The 12,511-nt window shown below is 37.6% G+C and overlaps 1 protein-coding gene across 1 annotated transcript in view; it reads left to right on the top strand.

Annotated features, from left to right (window-relative positions):
- Positions 1-3,607: 3,607 nt before the first annotated feature.
- Pex7 (peroxisomal biogenesis factor 7) overlaps positions 3,608-12,511 on the top strand; it is a 64,359-nt gene continuing 55,455 nt past the window's right edge. The window contains exons 1-3 of the mRNA XM_026391868.2: positions 3,608-3,809; positions 5,381-5,438; positions 6,726-6,876. Of these exons, the coding sequence (XP_026247653.1) occupies positions 3,695-3,809; positions 5,381-5,438; positions 6,726-6,876 (324 nt within the window). The 5' untranslated portion in view covers positions 3,608-3,694. The remainder of the gene's footprint in view (positions 3,810-5,380; positions 5,439-6,725; positions 6,877-12,511) is intronic.

Raw genomic sequence — 12,511 nt, 5'->3', positions numbered from 1 at the left:
CTGAGAGGGGACAGTTCTAAGCATGGGGAAGTGACAGCAATGTAGCCCTGCTTGCTGGCAGAAATGGTTTTATGGGGCCCTTAAATATGTGGGAACCCATCTTCTCAAAGAAGCTTTGACTCTGCCTGTGTCCAAGCATGGCATAGAACTGCATGCACATTCACAGGCCCATTCAGCCTCACACAGGGAGCTATCTGAAGATTAGAGACTTTCACCCTTTGACAGGCACTGTTTTAGGCAGGAGAGTAAACAAAACTCTGATTCTGCCTTGGTGGACTTTATATTCTAGTGTCAGATTCCAACGTGGTTCTTGTAAGTGCCAGAAAGCCCCATACACAAGGGCATTCCATTTTCAAATAGCTTGGCGGTGGGTTTCAACCAGCACTTTGTTTTTTGTTTGTTAAGCAAGCAAAAGCCAAACAAACAAACAAAAAACATAACAAAACAAAAAACAAAACAACTTCAACACCACATACACACACACACACACACACACACACACACACACACACACAGAATGGCCTGGGAAGATGAATGTTTAATTTTCTTGGAGAAAATAAAGAAAGGCTCCATTTCTTTTCCTACTTTTCAAAAAATTTTAAATTTGCATTCTTTTTTTTTTTTTCTGAATTCATTCCTGTGCTTTAAGTTTTTGTTTCTTCAGTTCCTTCTGGGATATTTTTCCTTCTGTGCACCATCCTTTCTGTTGAGGAACAATTTATTCCTTGTAAATGAGGGTCATCTCAATGTGGCAGGGGAACTCATGTATAGGTCAATCCAATCATGAGCTCTGTTAAGGGCTATGGCACATTTTAGGTGCTTTGTTCACCTGAATATGTTCAATGACCAGAGAATCTACATCTAAACTGTTAAGTTCAGTGTTACTACTCTCTGCATTTTAAGCATGCTGTTATGGTTTACATATTAGATGTCCTTCAAAATCTCATGTGTGAGAATGCAAGAAAATGTAGAGGAAAAATGACCAGATTCTGAGAGCCTTAATCCAATCAATGAATCAATCCTTTGATAGGATTAACTGAATGGTGACTGAAGCTGGGCAGGGTGTGGCTGGAGGAGGTGGGTCATTGGGATGTGCCTTTGGAGTATATATTTTGTATCTGGCAACTGGAGTTTTGTTTTCTGAACATCATGTGAGCTGTTTCCCTCTGCCACACTCTTCTGCTATGATGTTCTTCCTCACCTCAAGCCCCAGGAGTGGAGCTGACTATCCATGGAAGGAGACCTCTGTCCTTGAGCCCCTAAATAAACTTTTCCTCCTCTATAATTGCTTTGGTGAGGTCTTTTAGTCATAGCAGTGAAAAAGCTTACTAAAACACGTGTAGCAGAATTCAGCACTCTTTAGGGTCACCAATCTTATGCCCTGCCCTACTGTTTGACCTGAGCACACCTACAAATTCCACCATTGCAACACTGCAATGCTACACACTGCTTCTAAAAAGTAACACCTTTCAGATATTTGATGGCTTTCCAGACATGCATACCCTTGATGGCCCAGGTTGTTTTATGGTTGTTCTTAAAAGTAAGCATAAAGATTTGAGCCTCTTGATTTGCATGATTTTGTGGGGTTTTCTGGGGGCAAGACCAATTACCTCAGGCCGCTTATGAGTTTTTTCTAGCAAATGTGCTAGCAAATTCTTGCCTGCTATCACAGTAATGGTTGCTATTTTTTTTAATACATCTACTATGTACCAGGCAGTATCATAGGCATACTAGGCACCTTAAGAGTATGTTTTACATACTCCTAAGAACTCTGTTAATTCATTTGCCTCATGAACAAACTACCCACTAACCTGTCCATCTGAGCATTTATCAATAGGTAGTGTGCAAATCCTTAAGAATACACTTGAACTGTATTCTTAAGCTGATTAATAAATGAATTGATTGGACTTATCTTGTGGATCTCTCTCCACTTTCTAGCTTCTCTTCTTCTGCCTCATCTTGCATACTGGTATTTCTCCCACAGTCCTTTGTCCTTCTTCCTCTTCGATACCACTCTCTTCCTGAGTAAGGGCAATCATTGCTTACATGTTATCTATGTTCAAGTAAGAACTGTTGCTTGATCTCTGGACTGGTATATCTAAGAACCTATAAGAAATCATTCCTCCACATGTTGAACTGGAGCTCATTTTCTTCCCAAAGCTTCTCCTAGGCTCTTCTCTTTTTAGAAATGCCATATACATTTCTCATAGCACCTATGGTATTTTAGTTTTCTATAGTATTAACTGTAAGTTCTTGTGGTCATGGAGCACTTTTTCTGAGAGGGATGCATGCTGGGGATTAAGGTCCTTTGCTGTAAGCCACATCCTCATCCCTTTTCAATTTTTTTTTTTTTGAGACAGTGTCTCCCTAAATTGCTGAAACTGACCTGAAACTTGCCATCCTTTTGCCTCAGCCTCCCAAGTGGCCGGGATTACAGGCTCCCCTGCCCAGCTCATATCTTACCACTTTTAGTTAAGGTGATAATATTGAAACCGCGGGTGATGAAGGTCAATCAATGCCTAGTTCCATTTCCCTAGATGTTAAGATTGAACACCTGAGGCAAGCCTAGAAAGCAAGTTTTATTTAAAGATAGAACAAATACAGACTTCTCCACAGAGAAGGGGGTCCCAGAGCTGGTTATCCGAGCAAGTGGGGAGTGTTCTGCCCTTTTATGCATTTTAGAATTTCTTTGTTTTCATGCGCCCCCCCCCTCCCCGCCCCATCCTGCATAAGTGACCCAAAAGGTGGAGCAAAGGAGGGAATGGAGCCGCCCAGGAGGCATTCATTAACAGCCTCTTATTGGGAGGAACAATCCCCTCCCCGCCCCAGATAGGTGGTGACTTTTTGGCCACGTTGGGGGGAGGGAATGTGTCCTGAAAGTATTAACATTCCATTCCTTTAGAATCAGCTTCCATCTTCTGGACAAGAAAGATCATCTATCTATACTAATTGCCTTATCTTTGCTCTTGTTTCAATACGACTTGGTTTGTGCCTATTGTCCTAGCTGAATTATTAACTACATTCTCTGTCACTCTCAAAAGTGTTTGATTTGGCAGATAAATTATATGGTCATCCTCTACATACTATATGCTCTGCAAATGTTGAAAGAATGAATTAATAAACCCTAGTTTTCTTGAATAGCCCAAGGATATCTTTATAGAGATATCTATACATCTCTACGTATAAAAATAGTTGCTCACGATAACGTCTTTTTCCCTTTGCTTTACCTGGCGCTTGACTTAAATATTGACTCAACTTCCCTTGAGATTGCCTTTTGAACTCGCTAAATGGTTTCAGAGTGCTGTAGCTTGTCTCATTCTGTAATCATCAGAAAAATTTCTGATGCCAGTCTAAAGTTCAAAGACTTAATTAAAAAAAAAACAACAGCTTCTCAGTGGAGGCTGAGATGCAACAATAATTGTCTGAAATCATACTATTTAACTCTAGATCACTCCCTAGTTACTTGTAGATCCTCTCAGCTGGAGCAGATCAGTTTTGTTTTACCCAAAACAAAAATGGTCTTCGCCGGAGTCAACGCCCTTTCTGTTGCAGACCAATCGGAATCCAGGATCCGGGGCTCCAGCTTTGTCACTTCCGCCTGCTCTTCCTGGACGGGTAACTTCTGTCAGGGAGTTGCCTCCGTGCACCTCCGACTGGGGACTGCTTCCGCGGCGGGGTCGGCAAGGCGGGAGGGATGAGCGCGGCGCGGACGCTGCGGGTGCCGGGCCGTCACGGCTACGCCGCGGAGTTCTCCCCGTACCTGCCGGGCCGCCTGGCCTGCGCCGCCGCGCAGCACTACGGCATCGCGGGTGAGCCCGGGGAAGGGCGGGCGCCAGTGGAGCACTGGCTTCTCCCGCTCCTGGGAAAGTGCCTCCGAGGGTAGAAGCTGCCACCAGCCAACGCCAGGGGGAAGCAGAGCAGCCGGCCGGCTCCGCTCTCCTCGCTTGCAAAGCGTGGGGAGCTGGTCTGGCGGTGGTCCCCTTTGCCAGTTCCAGTGTGGAAGTGGCATAGTAGCCAAGCCCAAGTTCCCCAGGACCGCACTGTCTCCAGTGCTCACACACACACACCCCTCCCCCAGGACCGCACTGTCTCCAGTGCTGCCCCCCCCCCCCCACACACACACCTCCCCCAGGACCGCACTGTTTCCAGTGCTGCCTGACACACACACACACCTCCCCAGGACCGCACACACAAATATATATATATATATATATATAGTGCTGGGGATTGAACCCAGGGTCTTGTGCATAGTAGGCAAGCACTCTACCACAGACCCACATCCCCAGCCCTTCCTTATATATATTTTTATCATTAGCTCTTAGTCTGGCATGTCATGTTTACAGTCCTTGCCCACCAGTTAGGTTCGAGGTTAAAAAGTCTGAAATATTGCTTTAAATCTTTTCCAAAAACTTCTTTTAAAGGACTTGGTATTTTTTTTTAATCAACCATGTTTAATGAAGAGCTTTCTTTCTGCCTTGATTTCTGTAAAGATAAATATAACTTTTTAAATTAAACATTTATTTTTTAGTTGTAGTTGGACACAATGCCCTTATTTTATTCATATATTTTTATGTGGTGCTGAGGATCGAACCCAGGGTCTCGCACAGGCAAGGTGAGTGCTCTACCGCTGAGCCACAACCCCAGCCCATATATAGCTTTTTAAAATATGTTCTTGCTTTACACAGTGGCCTATGACTGAAATCCCAGTTACTGGAGAGGCTGAGGCAGAAGGATTGTAAGTTGGAGGCCAACTTGGGCAACTAAGCAGATCCTGTCTCAAAATTTTAAAATAATAATGAAAAAGGGCTTGGGATGTAGCTTAGTAACAGAACACCCCTGGATTCAATCACCAGTGCCCAAAAGAAAAAAATACATTAGTTCTTTAGTAAAATAATTCATTGCTGGTAAACAACTGATATTATTAATATTATAACTTTTTCACCAAATATTTGATGTTTCCACATTCATATTTTGTCTTAGAATCCCATGTTGGATGTATTTTTTATTGGCAAGGCAGGGTGATTTAGTACAAGGATCATAGTCATGAGGGATCTGTAAGCCTGAGGTTTCTCATCTGTCAATAGGGATGATAACCCCAGCTTGGAAGTTTTGTGTGCCAGCACCTTGCCTTATCAGAGTAGGCATTCAAATCTCCTCTTTATTAGTGCTGCGTCTGGATTTTAATCACAGGTGAGATGGTAATTTGAATATTTAATGATTGAAGCACAATATGAAAAACTAATAGCACAATTCTAATCTTTTCGTATACATGGTCCTAATAACTTCAGGAAGAAATCTGTGGTAGTAAAATCAGGTACCCAGTATTTGATACTTCCTAGATGTTTACCTGGCAGTGTGACCTTGACATTTTTATCTTTAGGCTGTGGAACCCTACTGATATTGGATCACAGTGAATCTGGTCTTAGAATTTTTAGAAGGTAAGATGGCTTTAATTATTAAACGTGTATTCTCTGTTTTATTAAAGTCTTAATAGAATTAGAATTTGAATCTTTTTGACCAAGGAGAGATGTTTTAATTTGCATTACAAAAGGAACTTTAGCATTTGCATAGTATAGAAATTGTTTTTGCCATTAAGTTATAACTATGCCACATTACTTCTAAAACTTATTCTTCAGTATCCATTTATAAATTATAAAATTTAAACTTAAAAAGTGAAATAATTAGTATAAGGTATGTCATTGCTTGTCTTTCCTGTCTTAATATAGTGTAACTTTCCTAATGCAGGAGCTAATTACTCATCTTGTGGATTATCCTGTGTTTTTCTTCTTTTCCTTCCATGCCTGTCTTGCCTCTTGGACTTTTGGGCTCACTAATACTTCCATTAGGGTTAGTCAAAGGGGGGAGGGAAAAAAGGGAAATTCTCTCAGAAAATAACTGTTTAACTGTTTTCTGCTTAGGGGAATTTTTGTTTGTTTGTTTGTTTGTTTTTGTACTGGGGATTGAAACCAGGGATGCTTTACTCCTGAGTTACATCCCCAGCTTGCTTGCGCTCGCCCTCCCTCCCTTCCCTCCCCCTCCCTCCCTCCTCCCTCTCTTCTCTCTCTCTCTCTCTCTCTCTATATATATATATATATATATAAAACCAGGTTCTCACTAAATTGCTTAAGGTTAGTACCTTGCTAAGTTGCTGAGGCTGGCCTTGAATTTGCAGTCCTCCTGCCTTAGCCTTACTGGGATTATAGGCATGAGCTACCATGCCTGACTTAGGTGAAAGATTTATGGGAAAAGTTAAAATTATTACTCTACATTCATACTTTGATATGCTTGCTGGGCCATCCTATGAGTCGCAAAAATTAGAACCCATGTATGGTAGAATACTCCTGTGTAAATAGTTCCATATTAGTAGTCAGGAGACCTAATTTTAATCCAGCTTTTCCGTTTCTACGTTTCTACGTATATGACCTGGGGTATTCTTCTAGCCTTTCTGAACTTGTTTCCTCTGTCAAGTACCTGCTTAACTTATCTTCTCCCATATTGTGAAGATCATAAGAGACAATGTATGTTAAAATATGTGATAAACTGGTGCTGGTGATGTAGCTTACTGGTAGAATGCTTTCCTAAATATGCACCAGGCCCAGCACTACCATCACACACATACACGCACACAAAGATAAATTAAGGAAAAATACTCATAATTTTTAAATTACTATTTTTGTTCAGCTTCCTGTGTAAATTTTTGTTTGATTTTGTTCATCCTGGTATAGCTTTGACTGGAACGATGGCTTGTTTGACGTGACTTGGAGTGAGAACAATGAACATGTCCTTGTCACCTGTAGTGGTGATGGCTCGCTGCAGCTCTGGGACACTGCCAAAGCCGCAGGGCCACTACAAGTCTATAAAGAACACACTCAAGAGGTAGGAAGAGAATCTCTTTATGCTGATTGTTTTTCTTTCTTAGACTTTGAAATGCTTTCAGGGGACAAGTTTAACGTTTCTTATACATGTTAGATGTCACTTATTATCTGATTATTCAAATATAAAGTTGGCCTAAGGATCTGGAAAGAGAAGAAAAGGTCAGGCTTCTCATTAGGCCGTAAAAATGCCTCCAGTAGTATACTGTGGGTAGCGTCATTTCCCCCAGAGAGCCCCATACTTTATGCCATGAAGAATATGCTTTCCATGCGGTGCCTTAAGACCGGGGTAGGCGGACTTTTCACAAAATCATCACAAGATTATCTTTAGGCTTCATTAAGATTCCTGAGGATTTTCAGAATATATTTGAGACAGCACCAAATACTGAATATGAGACAGCCTGTACTAAAGAAAATTTAAATGTAAATCCTATCTGGTTTGTGTGTCTAGATTTTCTGTGTATGCATGTGTAGCGTAGGCAATAGTTGGGGCTTTAGTCATACTAAAATACATATATATTTTTAAGGAACAGAATGGTAAAGACATTCTTTTTTAATGTTTAAAAATTTAGGTAGCACAGATCCTTCAGGTGATAACTTGCAAATTTACTTTCAAATTTGTATCAACTGCAGTGCCTGTTCCATAGTAGGCCATCAATAAATTCTTGTTGGATGTAAGACTATTAGAGAAAAGATTGGTTATGGGAGGACATATATCAATTTTTATTAGTATTTGTGAGAAAAAATTGGTTATATGAGGCTTACAAATATGATTTTTATAGTTGTGGCTATTGAAAATTTAACATTTAAAAATTTTTCATTGTGTCATGGGAATAATGAAAACATTTATTAGATTTGGTTTTCCAATAACAATAAAGTGAAAATTGGAATTATTAATTCTAAGAGTGGTGAAGTATGAAATTTTAAAAAGTAGACTAGTTATTAGGGGACCAAAAAAAGTGAAGGAAGACAGGTGCTATTCAATATCTCTCCTCTGTACAATGTTTTGTATTTTCAACTACTCCATTTTTATTTTATTGATTTTTATATAGTAGTGAAATCCCCTTAAGCAACTTAGGGCACACAGTTGGTGCCCAACTTAAGGGTGGGGAGTAAAAAAATAATAGATAAACAATTTTCACTCATGGATTTTAGATAATTTTTTCTTTTTTATTGCCAGTATTTTTGTAAATTTATAAATATAGGAAATACTTTCACTTCTTCTGTGTTAAAATAGAAAACCAACAGTACCAGTAGTAGGGCCTTAATTATTAGTATATAAGAAAAACACTACACCAATGGGTTTTCTTAATTATGCATTTTAAATACAATGTGCATTTCATTTTTACATTTATGAATTGCCTATTCTGTTTTAGAAAACAGAGTGTAAGTTTTGAGTCCATTGAGAGATTGATTTCAGTTTGAAATATTGTATAGAAAACTAATATTTCTAAGATTAGTACTGAAAATAGTGAAAAGTTTTAGTTTGTTATATCATGAAGGTTGTTTGAATAAATATAGTTGTAAATTACCATGTTTTTAGAGAATCACAGAGTATTAAGACAACTGTTAAAGGAAGAATTTTGTTTCAGGGTATGCAGCGAAAGAATTCTCATAGTACAACATTTCCAAAATTCAGACATATTTTGTGCCTTCATGAGTTTTACCATCTTCTTATACCACTTGTATTATAAATAATGTTTTTATTTTCTTTCATTTTAAAATGTTTTTCCCTCAAGAGTTTTTTTTGTTTAATTTTTTTGTTGACTTTTATTGCTTCTCTAAATAAAAAAGATGGATCATAAAATAATGCATCTAGTTACATAAAATGGGTCATGTTTATTTGATTTTTTTCTTTAAATCAACTTCAAATTATTACTTCATTTATTCTAAAATAGTAATATTTGTGAAGTTATAGGATTGTTAACTAATTTAGCATGTGCATTTACACACAGTAAATATAAAGCATTATAGTATGTTTTAAATGTATGCTAAAAGTATATATAGTGAATAAAATGTATATACCAGTTAAAAACATTTTTTATACAATCAGTGGTGTGTATATATTTCCTGGGAAATATGTTCTAGAATTTCCCTGATGGATGGTCATTTGTTCTTTACTCATCTCAGTGAAAATGAATTTCACTATATTTAGGAGGTAACTTATTTGACTTTTAGGTTACCCTAATGGTTGGAAAAGTGCTTTTTCTATGCCTGAATAAAGCTCCAATAGCACCCAGCATTGCATTGCTTCCCATGCCTTTTTCTGAAATAGTGAGACTAAGTCCACTCCCTCTTTTCTAGGAGAACCCTTGAAAATAGCCATCATGCCCTTTTTTAGTCTTTTCCAAACTGTGCATTTGTCATTTCTTTAGACTGTCCTCCTATTACATGGTCTCTACATCTTTCACACTCCTGGAAACCCTCCTTTGGTACTCTCCTGTTTTTCTATGTCTCTTTTAATGTAGCCTGCTTAATTTATTCCAGAAATGTGATGATCAGTGCTGTGCTATATAAGACTTTGCCACCATAATCTTGTGCCTCTGGTTCTAATATTCCCTGAAAAGGCTGTATATCTTTCTCAGCTGTGTCATAGTGGTGGGTTACTTTGAATTCACTAGTAAAATCTTGTGAAAATCTTTGTTATTTGAACAACTGTTAAACCAGATTTACATCATTCTATAATTATGAAACTGACTTTTTAAATTGAAAACATTTTGTTTTGTATCTTTTTTTTTACAACTGATTATTCTAGATTTTCCCTACTCATTTTCTTTTTAAATGCAATTTTTATGAATATCTGTGTCATTTAGGATGCCTTGTAATAAATAGCCCAACAAAAGTAGCTTGAACGATTAGATTTTATTATTATTATCATTATTTTATTGTATTAATTTGCTTGGTTAGTAATAATAAACTAAGATAACCTTTTAGTATTTGTTACAGCATCAACTCCACTTCTTGATACTGATTTTTGTCTTAGTTCAGGATGCTATAGCACCAAGATTAGGATGCTATCATGACCAGTTTTTGGTGAGAGCCCACTTCCAAATTTCAGACCATTGTCTTCACATTGTATATTCACATGGTAGAAAGAGGGTATGCAAGCTCTTGAGAGTCCCTTTTATAAGGCCAGTAATCCCATTCTTGAGAACTTAATCCTTGTGACCTGATTGAATTGAAGGCCCTACTTCCTGCTGACATCACATTGATGGTTAGGATTTCAACAACAAATTTTTGGGGAACACATTCTGTACATTGTATATACCAGGTGCTAAGAAGCACTTAAAAAAGTATTTTAGGTCAAATGAATGCTTTGAGGAGTTTATAAATATTGTTGATAAATTAGTAAGTGAATGAGTGTACACAGTTTCAATGTTTTTCACTGGTATGTTCAGGGAAGCTATGTTATAAAATAGAGTAGCAAACAATGGGCCGTCTTCTCCTATGGAAGGGTGAACATCACGGTTGCTGTCAGTCTTCGGTATGAGCCTAGCTCTGTAATTTACCAGTTCTGTGACTTTGGGCAAGTTACTTATTTTTTTCTAAACCCTAGTTTCTTCATTTGTAAACGTAGCATAATAGTAATTTGTATCAGGGTCATTGTGAGTGCTTGGACCAGAGCCAGCACTGAATAAATATGAACTATTACCATTTGCTGTTATAATGGCATTAGAAAAATATAAAATGTGTTAGAAAGTCTCTGTTTACTTATTTTAATACTTGATTACTTGTGACAAATGCCCTATAATCGATTTTCAGATGTTTAGATGAATCAAAACGGAGAGATCTAACAGATATTTTAGGCCTTGAAGAATGAAGGTCTTGGTGATTTGAAAAGAAAGAAAAACATTATATATGTATACAGCTTCTAAAGTTGGCATTGAAGCAGCAATCAGATTCTTCTCTATATTGTTTAACTGGTGTTTGCTGAAGCCATTATTACTTTTGAACTCTCAAAATGCCTTTGTTTAGATTACTTCTGAACATATACTAGAAATGGAAAAATAAAAAAAAAATTAAAGTTCAGTAAGAAGGAGAAAAAAAAATGAGTGTAAACCCAGAATTTTGTTTTTCTGATTCATGATTTATGGCACAATATTGTTGATAGTGAGTTATGTTGACCTTAAAGATGATGTAGAATCAAGCCAGGCATGGTGGCATAGGCCCAGCTACTTGGGAGACTGAGGCAGGAGGATTCCAAGTTTGAGGACAGCCTGGGTGACTTAATCAAGACTCTGTCTCAAATTAAAAAATAAAAAGGACATGGGGCTCAGTGGTGGTATGCCCTAGGTTCAATCCCTAGTACCAAAAAAAAAAAAAAGAAGATGCAGAGTCAATGTAATGTTTATTTCAGCTTTTCATTTTCAGATTACTTATTAAAATTTTTTTAAATAGTTAAATTTTGTCAAAATACCAAGGATTATTAATTTGCTGAATTTTTATAAGGTATAATTCATTAAAGTTTTTGAGCATAGCTTATAAAAATTTACTTTGAACTAAACATGAAATTTTTAGTAACCTATTGTGGAGAAAATATATTTGATTATACATTTTTTAGTAATGGTGTGCCATGTGGTTAAAATCTTGTTAACTTAAAAAAAATGAGTCAGTTATTCACCCTTTATTAATGATAGGTGCCGAGAAGGCTGTAATGATGGGTACCTGTAAGAATATTAATGTAGAATGACAACCATTCATACATTTAACACTCATGTGATCCATTTAGGTATATATTTAAATTTAAAGCTGCATAATAGATTTGCTGTCTAGAAGGAATTTTTTTCTTCCTCCCCTCCCTCCTCTCCCTTTCCCTCCCCTCCCCTTCTTTTCCTTAAAAAAAAAAAAATTGGAATGGTTAGAGGAAGGAATTAGACTCAATGTAATTCCTTTCTCATATTTAGAAACATTCAGCCATTTGTTTTAGAGTAGGTTACTGTAGTAAGATTTCTTTATAGTTTGAAATAGTAAAACTTGTGATTGTGGAGGAAAATAGTTTCTAGTTAGGTATAAGTTGAATCAATTCTCTCATTTTAGATTTTACTGCCAGTAGGATGTAATATCTGTATTGGTCAGCTTTTTGTTACTATAACCAAAATACTTGACAAGAACAATTTAGAGAAGGAAAGGTTTATTTTGGTTCACAGTTTCAGAGGTTCAGTCTATTATTAGCTGACTCCATTGCTCTGGGCCGAAGGTGAGGCAGAACATCATGGCAAAAGGGCATGGTGGAAGAAGCTCTGCTTCTGTCTTCCAAGAGGCAGAAAGGGTAGGGAAGGGGCTTCAGGGAAGATGAACCATTCCAGGGCACATCCCCAGTGACCTACCTCTTCCAGCCATGCCTTACCTATCTGTCACCCATTTGGCTCATTCATACTAATGGACGGATCAGGTTACAACTCTCATAATCTAACCATTTCACCTCTGAACATTCCTATATTAACTGTGCTTTGAGGGAATACCTTGATCCAGTCTATAACAATATTGATTGTTACTTTTTAATCCTTATGTTTTAAAAGCATGGCCTAAATGAAAAATGATATGTGATGGAAATAGGCATCTGCATAAGTTAAGATCTGTGAAAGAGTGTGACACATTCAGGCAACCTCAAGTTCTTTGGTCTAATTGGAGCTTAAAGT

The sequence above is a fragment of the Urocitellus parryii genome, chromosome 8 (genome assembly GCF_045843805.1).
Source record: "Urocitellus parryii isolate mUroPar1 chromosome 8, mUroPar1.hap1, whole genome shotgun sequence".
NCBI classification, from domain to species: Eukaryota; Metazoa; Chordata; class Mammalia; order Rodentia; family Sciuridae; genus Urocitellus; species Urocitellus parryii.
Note: the sequence above shows the minus strand (reverse complement) of the source record. Positions and strands in the feature narration are given on the sequence as shown.